Source organism: Lynx rufus, unplaced genomic scaffold (assembly GCF_022079265.1).
Source record: "Lynx rufus isolate CCGP_SWC_20201006 ecotype Redwood Valley unplaced genomic scaffold, mLynRuf1.p SCAF_2, whole genome shotgun sequence".
In the NCBI taxonomy this organism is placed as follows: domain Eukaryota; kingdom Metazoa; phylum Chordata; class Mammalia; order Carnivora; family Felidae; genus Lynx; species Lynx rufus.
In genome coordinates, this window is record NW_025814834.1 from 221,914,826 (window position 1) to 221,927,733 (window position 12,908).

The 12,908-nt window shown below is 61.3% G+C and overlaps 1 protein-coding gene across 1 annotated transcript; it reads right to left on the reverse strand.

Annotated features, from left to right (window-relative positions):
- Positions 1 to 624: 624 nt before the first annotated feature.
- Positions 625 to 9,435, reverse strand: GABRD (gamma-aminobutyric acid type A receptor subunit delta). Its single transcript, XM_047082355.1, has 9 exons — positions 9,368 to 9,435; positions 4,602 to 4,714; positions 4,238 to 4,305; positions 3,917 to 4,137; positions 3,086 to 3,168; positions 2,508 to 2,645; positions 1,676 to 1,831; positions 1,230 to 1,441; positions 625 to 924 (listed from the first exon to the last, which is right to left on the reverse strand). The coding sequence occupies exons 1-9, from the start codon at positions 9,433 to 9,435 to the stop codon at positions 625 to 627; spliced, it is 1,359 nt and encodes a 452-aa protein (XP_046938311.1).
- Between the last annotated feature and the right edge of the window lie 3,473 nt (positions 9,436 to 12,908).

Sequence of the window (12,908 nt, forward strand, 5' to 3'; positions counted from 1 at the left end):
AAGGACGTGGCCACATGGCTCGCCTCTGGGACACAGCTCCAAGCCCCTCTGTCTCGAGCCCGTGGAGCCCCCAGCTCCAGGACAGCTCTCCGGGCAGCCAGGGTGCGGCCACGGCCCAGCCGCAGCAACGGAGAACGCAGCCAGCAGCCAAACGCTTTGTTTTATTTCATGCTGGGACCAAAGGCCCGTGGACGCCCTTCTCCACCGCTTTACCAAGAAAGTAGCACCGCCCACTCCCAGCCTCCTCCCGTGACCCGGTCCCAAGCCCACGGAGCAAGTGCCTAGAATCAGGATTGTTTTGTGAGTCAAATGCATAGCTTCCCAGAGGCCACGAGCCTGCCTGGCTCAGCCTTGGGTCAGGTGGACCCTGCCGCTAAGGGGGAGCTGGGCCGGGGGTCTGCAGGAGAGGTGCGTGGGAGAGCCCCGGGTGGTCTTCCAGGTGATGGTGGGGACAGCGCCGGGGGTACTTAGGGAGGCCGAGGCTTTCCTCTTGTTTCACGCGGCCTGTTGTCACGCCCCCTTCGAAACAGGCAGAGGGGGCAGATCCACCCGAGAGCCTTTCGCCCGGTGGCCGTGGGCTCCAGGATAGGTGAAGCAGCCTATCCAGGATAGGTACCTGCAGCCTCACATGGTGTAGGCTGCCCAGTAGACGACATTGACCGCCACGAAGGCAGCAGGGAACACTGCGCGGGCGTAGATGTCGATGGTGTCTGCGTCGATGGGCTTGAAAAGCCCACGGAGGCCTCCCTGGCCCCCCGAGCGGCGCCCGCCCCGCTTCTTGGCCTCCCCCGTCTCCATCTCCACACACCTGTAGGTGCCCATGAGGTTCCCAGGCGTGCGGCAGGGCCGGCGGGACACTGCCAACTCCTGGGTGACGCCAGCGGCCGACAGGGAGAAGAGCACAATGGCATTCTTCACGTCCATCTGCACAGGGGGACGGGGCAGGGCTGAGCCAAGGGCGGGCTCCGCTCCAGGACCCCCCACCCGGGCCACGGCTGAGTCCCTCAGCAAGTGTCGCTGTGAGCAGCAGCAGGCAGGGCCTGCTCTCCTGTGCCCGGGGGCTGCAAGCGAACCCCCCAGAGCAGTAGGCAGAGGGTCCTGAGTTGGTCCCAGGAAGAGTGGCCCCACCAGCACTGCCCCTCTGTGTCGGTGGCGGGGGTGTGTGTGAAGGGCATGGGGGGGGCTGTCCTTGGTGCTGAACACAAGAGAGCCCACAGGCTCAGCCTCACCTCTGTTCTCTGCTCTGTGGCCTTGACCTTGGCCTTTTGCTTCTTCCGGTAGTCAGCATTGAAGTGGGCAAAGGCATACTCCACCAACGCAGCAAACACGAAGACGTAGCAGATCCAGAAGTACACGTCCAGCGCCTTGATGGCCGAGGCCCGCGGGAGGGAAGAGCGGGCACTCACCATCAGCGTGGTCATGGTCAGCACCGTGGTAATGCCTGCCGGGAATGGGTGGTGCCATTGCTGGGGCCCCTGCCCCCTCCCTGCCCTCCCCACCCCTGCCCCAAGCCCACGTGAAATTGAGACTCTTGTGACCAGGCCTGGCTGGCCACTGGCTTGGAACAAGGGGCTGGAAGGCAAAACATGGGCTCATGGGGAGCAGGGTTGGCGCCCTGCTTCTGGGCTCCCGCCCTTTCACCAGCTCCCTCGGAGGAAAGGTCAGGGCCCCGTACCTAGAGACACCCTGGCGGGCACCGCTGCCTGGCTGATCCAGAAGGAGACCCAGGACATGGCAACTAGGAGGATGGAGGGCATGTAGGACTGGATGATGTAGACGCCCCGATTCCTCCGGAGGTGGAAATGCAGGCTGAGCCGAGGGAACTGACCAGCTGCGGGAGAAACGCTCCCTGCTGGGACCTGACCCACCACACACTGTGCACCGGGGGGGCAGGGGGTGCGGGTGGAGAGGAGGGCTTGGCAGGCACGGAGGGGGGCAGCACTTCAAGCCTCAGACCCCTGCCTTCCCCACTTTCCCCACACAGCCTGACGGATCAGGAGTCTCCTGTGCCCTGGGCCTTGTCCTGGGAGAGAGGCAGGGCCACCCGGAGGCAGGAGAGGAGAAAGATCCCAGTGCTGCACTGGCCCAGGGCACTCTCCCGGAGCGTGGCCGGCTCTTCCAGCCCTCCCTGGAGCCCAGCCAAGCGAAAGGAAAGAGGCAGCTGGGCTGGCTGGCACCAATGAGCAGGCAGTAGGAGCTGGGAAGGGGCAGGAGGGGTCAGGACAAAGGCAGCCCCAGGTGAGCCCCACACCCTTCGTGTCCCCCCCAAACCGCAAGCACTGAGAGCCTGCAGGAAGCAACCAAGGACCGAGGAACAAGGCAGAGAGAGCCTGACCCATATCCGCACTGTGGCGCCCTGAGTCCCTCGGTCGGGTGCAGCCTGTGCCCATCAGTGCTTTTCCAGGGGCGTCCTCAGGGGGTCCTCAGAGCCAACTAACGGCTTGGTTAAAAGTGCTAGAAGACCGCGAGCCAGGCTCCCAAGAAGAGGCCGCGAGAAGCCGCGTTACCCGATTTGAAGTTCATGAGCTCCGTGGCAAAGTGGTAGCTGGTGATGGTGAACTGGGCCAGCTGCAGCTTGTTCAGCCCGTGGATCTGCTCCTGGTTCTCAGACCAGTAGTACACGATGTCCTCGGATGAGTAGCCATCTGCAGGAGAGCCCCAGGTGGTGTCCCCCGGCACAGGGGGCAGGGGACAGCACAGGACACCCAGCCAGGGTCGAGAAGGCCTGTGGCCATGCCCAACCCCCGGCAGGCAGACAGGACCAGGAGAGCTGGAGAAAGGGCAGGCCGCCATCTCTAGGTGACTCGCAGGGGCTGTCACGCTGGCTCGATGACACAAATACATGCCTTGTCTGGGCTGCACACCCGTCTGTGGCCCGTGGGAAGAGGGCCGGGCCGCCCAGGCCTTCCAGCTCCCTCTCTGCCTTCTCTTCAGCCCGGGCTCCTCGCTCCACGGGTCCTGTCCCAGACGCTTCCCTGTCCCCGAGCCGGGCCGGCTGCAGAGGTCCCTGGCGGCCCGAGTCCCCTCTCCCCCCGCAGCACAGTTGCCGAGCAGGGCCCCCGCCCGGCCCCGGAGGGGCACTCACAGCTCTCCAGATGCAGCATGCATTCTTGCTCGTCCATGGGGTATTTGGCCAGGTCCATGTCGCAGGCCACCGTGGAGGTGATTCTGCCCAGACAACATGCTGGTGAGGCCTCCAGGAGCGAGGCCAGCTCCCGAAACCCTGAGGTCCTCCTGCCCCACCCCCCAGAGTTCTTTAATCTCCTGGTTTTTAAAATGTTGGCCGCTAACTCTGTTTTTAAAAGACACGGGTCAGAAGACACATATTCCTACATGCACACGTATGTTCGGGACAGCTCAACACACAGGAGCCAAAAAAGTGGAAACGGTCCAGCGTCCACGGACGGATGAGTGGGTACCATGTGGCGGAAGGCTACTCGGCCGTAAACAGAAATGACATCCCGGGAAACACCATGACCCTCAAAAACACTGTGCTGGGTAAAGGACAGAAGGCAGACACAGAAGGTCACGCACTGTATGATTCACTTCCTCCGGAAGGTGAGGTCGGTGGGGCGGGCGGACGGATGGAGAGCGAGCACTAATGGGCGTGGGGTCTCCTTCCCGGGGAATGAGACCTTCTGGAGCCAGACGGGATGTTTGCACAACACTGGGAACGTGCTAAATGCCACTGGATCTTTCACGTTCAAATGGTGAACTGTATGTTATGTGAATTTCACCCCCACGTGGAAAACCAAAGCCACCGTGTTGGCCACAGAGCTGCATCCGTGGGCTCCTTCCCGCGGCCACCTCTGCAGCTGCCGTTACCAGGCGGTATGGGGCGCCGCCAGAGGACGGACGACCCATCCGGGCTCCCGTCTGAGCGTCTTGGGGGGGGGGGGGCCGGTCCAGGGCTCACCGGATGCTGTACAGGATCACCCCGTCAGGCTGCAGCCGGATAAGCTTGTTCTCCACGGTCACGTCGTGGAACCAGGCGGACTTGGCATTCACAATGAAGGTGTCCGGGAGCCACAGCTTGTCCACGAAGCGGCTGTCCAGGCCCAGGGTCTCGTTGGTGTGGTTGTAGGCCAGCCTGCTGTCCCGCCAGCTCTGGTGCAGGAACACGGTCATGGTGTATTCCTGCAGTGGGAGGCGGGAAGGGCCACTGGCCGTCAGCCCCGCTCCTGCTCTCTCGTGGGGGCCCACAGCCAGGGGTGGGTGGAGGCTGACCGGCACCTACCATGTTCACCTCTGAGATGTGGTCGATGCTGGCCACCTCGATGGCGAGGGCCACGTTCACAGGAGGCCCTGCAGGGAAGAGGCTGAAGCCGGGCTCCCCACCCAGTGCAAGCCCAGGCAGGCAGGACAGGGGTCAGCCAGGGTTTTGCAGGGAAGACCATGTTGGAGAGAGTCTGCCACGAGACCCTTCTGAGAAGACCCACCTTCCCAGCTGCCTCCTGGGGGCGGGGGGCTACCGTCGAGGTGTGACACATGCCCTGGGGACCACAGACGCACCCCTCGAGGGAGCCAGCCCAGGGCCGGCAGGGCTCACCCCCACAGCCGGACGCAGGAGACTCCCCCGTGCCCCCACTGGCCGCCCTCACCTCCAATGCCAGGCCGGAAGTTGCGCGCATAGCCCTCTATCAAGCCATCCAGGTTGGGAAGCCAGGATATCTCCAGATTGGAACCAACATAGTCCCCAATATCATTCATTGCTCTGGAAACGCAAGGCCCGCTGGTCACAGGCAGGGTGCCAGGGACAGAGCCCAGCTCCCTTCCTCGGCACCTAAGCCAGGGGTGGGCGGGGGAGACCACGGCGAGAGCCCCTCCAGGCTGGACCTGGCCAGTCCCAGTGAATCCTGCCAGAAACGAGGGGCCCCAGGACTCTTCCACCTCACCCACCAGCCTCTGCTCAGCTCCCGCCGGCCCACCTAGCCTTGAGTGAGCCTTCCAGGTTACACAGAGTCCCCAGCCTCCCTCCACAACTGGTTCGAGGAGGGTGGCCAGCCCAGAGCCCCCGCCCCTGGGGACTCTGGATGAAGAGCCTTGGAGGACCCTGACGAGGCACATGGCCCCCCTTTCAGCCTCTGATGGCAAAGTGTCCTGCGGGAGGTGACCTGGGAGAAGAGCTGCGTGACCAGGAAGGTGAGAACAGAGAGAAGGAGGGGACGGGTGAGGTCCCACACCTGACCCAGGCCAAGGCTAAGGGCCCATGGGGACGCTGGAGCTGACCTCCTGCTCTCTGTGCCTTTCCAGGCAGGCCCAGCCCTGGCGGCAGTGATCCCCAGTTGTCATGTGCTCCTGAGGCTTAGCCTGACCCCAGAGTGGCTGGGGCCGTGCCAGTGGCTGCAGACTAGTCCAAATGACAGCCTGTGCTGGTCGTCTCTGGCAGGGCTGCAGGAGCGTTCCACACGTGGCATCTTGTGGCCTGTACACACCAGACGGCCCAAAGCCCCCCCAGCAGTCCACCCACCCACCCCTCCTTGTGCTTACCTGTCCTGGGGTGAACCGGGTCACCCAAAACTCACATCCACCCAGAACCTCAGAATGGGACCTTATTTGGAAATTGGGCTATAATTAGTTAAGATGATACCACGCTTGATTGGGGTGGCCCTCAATCCAATGAGTGGTGTCCTTGTAAGAAGAGAAAGCAGACGCACAGGGAGAAGGACATGTGACAACAGAGGCAGCGACCAGAGACATGCAGCCACAAGCCAAGGGACACCAAGAGCTGGAGAGAAGCATGGAATGGATCCTCCCCCAGAACCCTCCGGAAGGAATCAACCCTGCCCTCGGACTTGATCTTGGGCTTCTCGCCTCCAGAGCTGGGAAGGAATAAATGTCTATTAAGCCCCCTAGCCTGTGGTCACTTGTTACTGCAGGCCCCAGGAAGTCACACAGCCACCCCCTCCCGCCCACAGGGCAAGGCCTATCCATAGTCAGGCAGGAAGTGAGGGGGGCATTCAGGAGGGCATTCAAGAATAACTCTCTTGTGTTATCTGTAATGACGCTGTACTCACAGGTGGGCTCTCAAACACCTGGAAGGCTGCCTGGGTTAGGGAAGCACCAGCAGCTGGGCACCCAGCCCCTCCTCTGTCCCACACGCTGGTCCTTGGAAGAAGGTCAAACTTGAACCAGGAGCTCCCTAGCGAAGGACACTCACAAACCCCTGACCTATCCCGTAGGACCACCTTAGGGCCTCTAGGCAACGTCCCGGTCTGGTCCAGGGTGGGGGTAGGGCCGGTGATTTGCTAACAAAGTATAAGGAGGAACTGAATGAAGTCCTGGACCCAAGTAAAGCACAGTGAAAAGTGCAAATGGAGGTCACCCTAACGATCGGATGTAAAGGGACTCGAATTAGGTTTTATTTTTGGACTGGCCCAGCTGCCATCTTGCCGCAGCGGCTCGCCTGCCGGGAACAAGGCTGTCGGGAGACATACCATCCTTCCCCGGCCTCAGGGTGGTGGCACGGGCAGGCGCCCCTTCCCTCAGCTGGGTCCCATGCCCACTCCCAGGCACAAGGCAAGGCCACAGGTAAGCCCCCGGCCACAAAGCTCGCCTTGACGTGGCAGGATGCCGGTGGATTTCCTACACTTTGCCACCCCCAGGAGGCGTGAAGGGAACGGACTCCCTGCCCCGTGTCACTTCTCACCTAGCACAGGGGCTGTTCATTTTTCCAGCTGTGAAGAGATGCCGAGGGCCATCCAAGGAGGATGTACTAACGCTAGCCCGGGTGCTGGAGAGCCCTGCTTTCCTCGCACGGTTTAGGTGGGCAGGTAAAGGAGTGGAGGGGGTACACACTCTATGTGGGGGGAGGTCGTGGTGCCTCTGATCAGCACCTTGGGGGAGAGGTTCTGCCTCATCTGGTCGCCTTGAAACCCAAGATGGCCTAGGGTGGGGGCTCCCGTTGTGCAGACAGAGAAACTCAGAGACACATGCTCAAACTCCTGGGGTGAAGTGGGCGCCATGAAACACTGGCGGCGGCTGCTCGGGCGCCATCAGGCCTCCCTCCCTCAACTGGCCCCTTGAGTAAACAAGCCCACCCTTGCCACTTGTCCGTGCCCCTGGGGCCAGAGAGGAAAGGTGGGTGCAGCTGAGCAAGGCGGTGGGGCCCTCCTCCCTGCAAGGACCCTTCCAGCGTGCACACACAAGCCCACAGTCCCTGGCAACTCTGCTCTCGGAGCAGCACTAGCTGCGCTGGCCCCTCAGTTACCAAGGATAAGAGGAACAGCACGACAGTCGCACGGTGAGCTAGCAAAGCAGGAGCCACACACACAGCTTCTCCAGGGAGGTGGAGGTGCCAGCAATCCAGAGGGCCACCCACGAGGGTGTGCAGCCGGCAAGCTCGGGCCCCTGCCACATGAGTGGGTCTTCAGACTCAGGGAAGGCACAGTTTTGACCCAACCCACAAACGCTGCACAGCACATTTATTCTAGCCCACCGAGACTTTCCTGCTGGGAAGCCCAGGATGTGACCTGAGCAGCGGCAGCCAGGACAGGCATCTCCTGTCCCCCTACCACTCCGGATGTGAGGACCTGGAGACCGAGGGAAAGGAGGGTGCTGACCTGCTCCTGGAGTGGAGGGTGAAGGGACAGGAAGCTGGCAGGGGAGGAGGCACCAGATTGACAGCACTGCACTGTCTGAAGGTCGCCCGCCAAGGCCCAAGAAGCCCAGAGGCTCTCCTTCCGGCCGGGGCCACAGCCTTCCAGCCTTCCTGCACGGGCAGACGGGCACACCCGTTACCCCCACTTCCAAGCCAGATGTGGGACAGAGACCAGGATGTTTCAGTTTTTAGAAAGGCGATATAATGTACATATGGACTTGGGATGGGGGCGGGGGTGGTCTGGAGAATTTCCCAGCAGGAAAGTACAAACAGGTCCCAAAAGTAGGGTGAGTGAGCTTCACGTCAGAGCAGAACAGGCTTGGCCACCAAATGAGTTTTGGTGTCAAACTTGGGCTGAGGCTTTGAGGTTCAGAGCAGCTTGGACTCCAGAATCACAGCTACCGTGGCTATGCTGGACCAACAGCTGATCCCAGGCCTCCAGCACATACATCCACGGCCACGCCTCAATGCTTTGCCCTTCCCCTTACCTTGAAGTAGGAAAAGGGAAAGGGGCCATGGAGCTGGATAAGAGAATGAAGCCTTCCGAGGACAGGGGCAGATCAACATTGCCTGTGACCTTCGGCACGATGACCACCCTATGGCCAGACTCAGACCTTCCTGGCTCTGCCCCCCACCCCACAAACAAGGACATTCTGACCACATCCCCCCACGTCCGTGTCACATGCTGCCTGAGTGCCTACAGCCCCAACACAGGCTGATGTTCAACCATTTCCAGTTTCTAAGGCCTTTGACAGCAACTGATTGCCCAGAAGTCCGGAATGCTGGGGGGCAGAGGGGTGTGCTGTGTTTGCTCTGGTTGTCTGCAGCCCATGCACTAAGATGATTTTCAAAAAGGGCCCTCACAACTCCCAGGAAGGTGGCGGGCATATGGCCATGGGATGCCACACTACCTGGAGCCCATTTCAAGTCCCCAGAGAACAGAGAAGACGTTGGGGACCCTACTGGTCCCTAGAAGCCAAAGGGAGGAAGCCACAATCCATGGGGACCCTCCTTCTTAGCCTTTTCCTTCCTTGGGGAGACAGAGCCCTCCTCCCCTCCCCCAGCAGTTAGAAATCCTGAGTCTTCTCTGTCCTCCACCCCCTCACCGCCCCCCACCCCCAGAGGCAGCTCGCTCCTTCCCACCTGCATGCTCCAGAGTTGAGTGGCTGCCATTTGAAATGGCCCCTGGAAGGAGACTCCACAGCGTCCTGGGCCCGAACTTTCTAGCGACCACACACAGCCCTCATGCCGTCCCCCCAGCCCTGCGGGCTGCAGCGGAAGCGTGTCTGTGCAGCTCGGCTCCCATGGGGAAGGGGAGCCTCCTCCTCCTCCCCCGTGTCCGCGGGATGGTTCCTGTCTCTTCCTCCCTGCAGCTCGTGCCGCGCCGAGCGCTCAGCCCGCGCCTGGAGGGGCACCAGCAGCCAGGGACCGGCCAGGTGCCGCTGGGGCCGAGGACCCCACGCGAGCCCAGGCACCGGGGCGGGGGGGGGGGGCGGGAATTGGGAGCGGCTCCCACGTCCGCGCGCAGCTCGGCGGCGCCGGTTCAGCACCGGGACGGCGGACAGCACCCGGGGGCGGCCCCAAGGGCAGCGGTGAGTCCGGAGCTAGGGGCCCGCGGGGGACATGGGGTGGGGGTGGGGTGCTCGCGGGGAGAGGGGAGACGAAGACCGGAGTCGACGGGGGAGGTGAAGACGGGGGTAGACGGGGTGGGGGCGGGGAGGAAGACCGAGGGCGGCCCCGGGCGCCGCGCGGACCCGGCTCGCTCACCTGGCGCCGCGGTGCTGCTGCGCGCAGAGCATCAGGAGCGGGGGCAGCAGCCAGGCCAGCGCGTCCATGGCCTCGGCGCTCGGCGGGGACCGGGGGCGGCGCCGGGGTCCGGCCGGTCGCGGGCGCTCGCGAAGTTCTTCCCGGCGGCCGCGGCAGCGGCACAGGCGGGGCGGGGAGCGGGGAGGGCGCGCGGCGCGGGCGCGAGGGCGGACCGAGCGCGGAGCCCGGAGCCCGCCCCGCCCCGAACCGGGCCGCCCCGCCCGTCCGCCCCCACCTGCCGCCGCGCCCCCGCCGCACTTGGGAGCCGCGCCGATTCCTCCCCGCCCCTGGGCCGCGCAGCCCTGCCCCGCCTCGGGCTCCCGCCCGGCCTGGCCGCGCCCCCCTCCCTGGCGGGCCGCGCTCCGGGCCCGGGGAGGGGGGGGGGTCCCGCACTCCCCGTCGCACCACCGCTGCCAGGGAGGCGACCCAGGCCCACGACCCGCTTGGTCGCAGCCTCCCGCTGCCTGGCCAGGCGCCTGCAGACAGACGGGCGCCGTGAACCTCGTCCCGGGGCTGTTCGTGGGGGTCACAGGTCCCGGAGTCTTGGCGGGTGCGGGGAGGGGGCTAGCGTTCCTGCGCCTTACCGGCTACTGGGAGAGACCCCCCCGCCCTCCAACCCGCAGCTCCTTCCAAGCCCCTCACACTCGCGGCAGAGTCAGAGCCCGAGCGACCACTGCCCCCACTGGGTCGGCCTGACCGGGAGGGAAGTGGGGGAGGGGGTGGGGGGCAGTGCGGCTGCTCCTCTGGCTGAGGTCCTGGTCACAGGATGCAGCGACTTCTCTGTCCCGCCTGGTCAGGCTCCGTCACACCTGTGCCCGCCTCTGGAAGGGCACTGCAGACGGCTGGGCTGTAAGGAAGGTGACATCTGCCCTCTGCGGCCCGCGAAGCGCTGAGGAAGTCAAGGCCCTAAGCATTCTCTACTTGAATTCTTTCCAACAGAAGTTGTGCGCAATTCCCCTCAAAGGACATCACAAACGTTAATCTCTGTTGGGTCCCATTTATTCACTTCTGGACTCCATATCAGCTGACAACAGAAAGCGAATTCCCAAGAAAACACTAAGAACGGGCAAACTTGTCCCGGAGGGCATTAAGTCTGCTCCCGTGACTGCAGACGCTGGCCAGAAAGGGGCAGGGAGAAAGGGCTTTGCTGCTGGGAATTTCCAGCACAGTCTTGAGTGCCAAGTGTCCAAGGATGGGGCTGGTTCCCAGCTTTCTATCCTGAAGCCAGGAACGGGCCCTAAGAGAGCCAGTCAGGTCTCAGCGTGAACGCCTCCCTGCAGGGCTGTGCCAGCCCTCTTTGGGTATGGAAGCACTGATCCCGGAATGATCACACGCTGCACATATGTGCGTGTGCTCTGGACGAGTCTTGGGGCCTCCTGGCCTCATTCCTGGGTGTCCTTCTGCACACGTTTCGGGAGAGTAAGGAGTTCATCCCTCACAAAGTGTCCAGAGGACGGCCTGGCACAGAGCACGGGCTGTGAGCACCCACTGGCACTGTTATGACTCCCCCACCGGAACAGGGATCTTATCTGCTTGTTTCCTCACAGAACCCCTCATGTCTAAGCCTCTGGCACATAACAAGTGCTTAATAAATGTAGGAAAGGACACAGGCTCAGAGTCTCCAAAAGCCAGCAAAATGAGCCTGGTCAGCAGCACCTTTGCTGCTCGGGGTTTCTGCCTTTCAGTCCCAAGCTTTGATCTCTGTGCTGGTCAGGCAGCCAGGCGGGGCTCACCCACACACCCCTTTCTGCATTTGAGAAGGTCCAGGGGCTGACAGCCTCTGAGAAATAGTGTTAACCTTGAATCACTTGATTCAATTAGTTCAAGGTGAGCCAGACTCTATCGCTATTTTCTTCACTTGCCTCTATCACCTGAGGCATAAAATTAACCTTAAACCTTCCACTGCAAAGCTGTACTGGACGGGTATTCTAGCCATAGCTCTGGCTGTTTTCTCACCAAATCGCCTCATCTTCCTCCAGCCCTGGAGGCAAGCATGTTTCAAAGCCGTGAATAGAGAAAGAGGGAAGGAAGTGGCGGGCACACACCCGACCTGCCACCTGCCGTATGGTGCACCTCCCGCAGATCTCTCTAGAAGCAGCTCTGTCCGGAGTAACCAGGATATTTAGTGACCTTCAGTCGAAACGCTTACTTTCTTCCCCAGAGTCTGCAAGCTTCATTCTAGTTCTCCATTGCCCCTGATTGGTCTGTTTGGATCTGAAGAATGGGGATTTTCATTATTCCTGCTTCAAGTTTTTTTGAAAATTAGCTTCTGGCCACTTCTGGATGTAACCGGGTAGTGCCCCCCCTTTTTCATTCTCAGCCCCATTCAGACAAGCTCCAGCTGCCCCAGAACAGAGAGCCAATGCAGGGCAGCCCCACCAAAGGTCAGGAAACAGGCCCTTGGTTCTGCGTTGGCCAGCCACCGGCCTGGCTGAGGCGAGCCCCAGACTATAGCATCATCCACACCTGTGAAATGGAAACAGCCTACTTCTCCCCTCTCTTGGAGGATTCAGGAAATGCTCCCCGAGTCAGAGGTCTGGGTCAGGCCACCTCCCTTCTCTGGAAAATATGTAGGTTACTCCCTGTGTTAATTCCATGCCTGTTATGGGGGGGGGGTGGAGAACCCACCCTCCAAGTACGACTCTGATGAAACTCAAAATCCGTAAGAAGAGGTCTCCCCCAGTGGAAGGCTCTCTGTTTCAGATGAGGTCTGTGCTGTTTCCCCAGACGCCCCGACAGCCCCAGCCCCTTTCTTGGTACCACCAAGAGCACAGAACAGGAGGCCTGGTGCCGGACCACAGGAATGAAGATAAAAAAGAAACTCAAATTTCAAACCTAACGCATTTGATCCCTGCACATCTACTTAACTTCTCCATGGCCTCCCTTCGACATGGTGACCTCTCCGTCAGGCAGGACCCATGCAGAGCCCTCTGGTTTCAAGCTCAGGGCAGTGACGTCTGTCTGTTTCTCCTGTTTAGTGCAGGGAGGCGTCATGCTCTCCCCATATGGCACTGAGCAGGACAATCATGCATTTGGCCCTGGAAGGTACGGAAACCGTCTCCTTAGTTAGTCCCCGGGAGTCACGGGCAACACTTCCCCGGGACAGAGCACACCAATGCCCTAGGCTGCATCTAGAAAAGCCACAAAAGTGTGGTCTGCTGGTCTATTTGGTTCTTGAAATCATCGGCCTGCAGCTTTTTTGTATTATTTACCTTTTGGGTAATCACTTTGCCGGGTGCTCACAGCAAAAGGGAAGGGACGGCACTAAGTCTACAGCTTGGGCGGAGAGCTGGCCTGAACCCATCCTGGCAGCAGGATGGGCCCCGGGAGGTAGAGGTGAGTCATAGGGATCCGGGAGGGGAAACAGCACTAGCTAAATTTAAAATCCCTGCCTGATATATTTGTGAGGTTGCTTTATTATTTTCCTGGGGGAAAATGCACCAAATAGAGAAATGGCAGGGACACAGAAGAATTTTCTCGAGCTCAGGATGTAATTATTAAC

What these genes read in the sequence shown, in the direction of transcription:
- GABRD (XM_047082355.1), bottom strand. Translation starts at nt 9,435, where the DNA reads ATGGACGCGCTGGCCTGGCTGCTGCCCCCGCTCCTGATGCTCTGCGCG. An exon ending in CATGCTGCATCTGGAGAGCT is followed by an intron (nt 2,646 to 3,085) that starts GTGAGTGCCCCT and finishes GCTCTCCTGCAG; the next exon opens with ATGGCTACTCATCCGAGGAC. An exon ending in GCTCATGAACTTCAAATCGG is followed by an intron (nt 1,832 to 2,507) that starts GTAACGCGGCTT and finishes TTTCTCCCGCAG; the next exon opens with CTGGTCAGTTCCCTCGGCTC.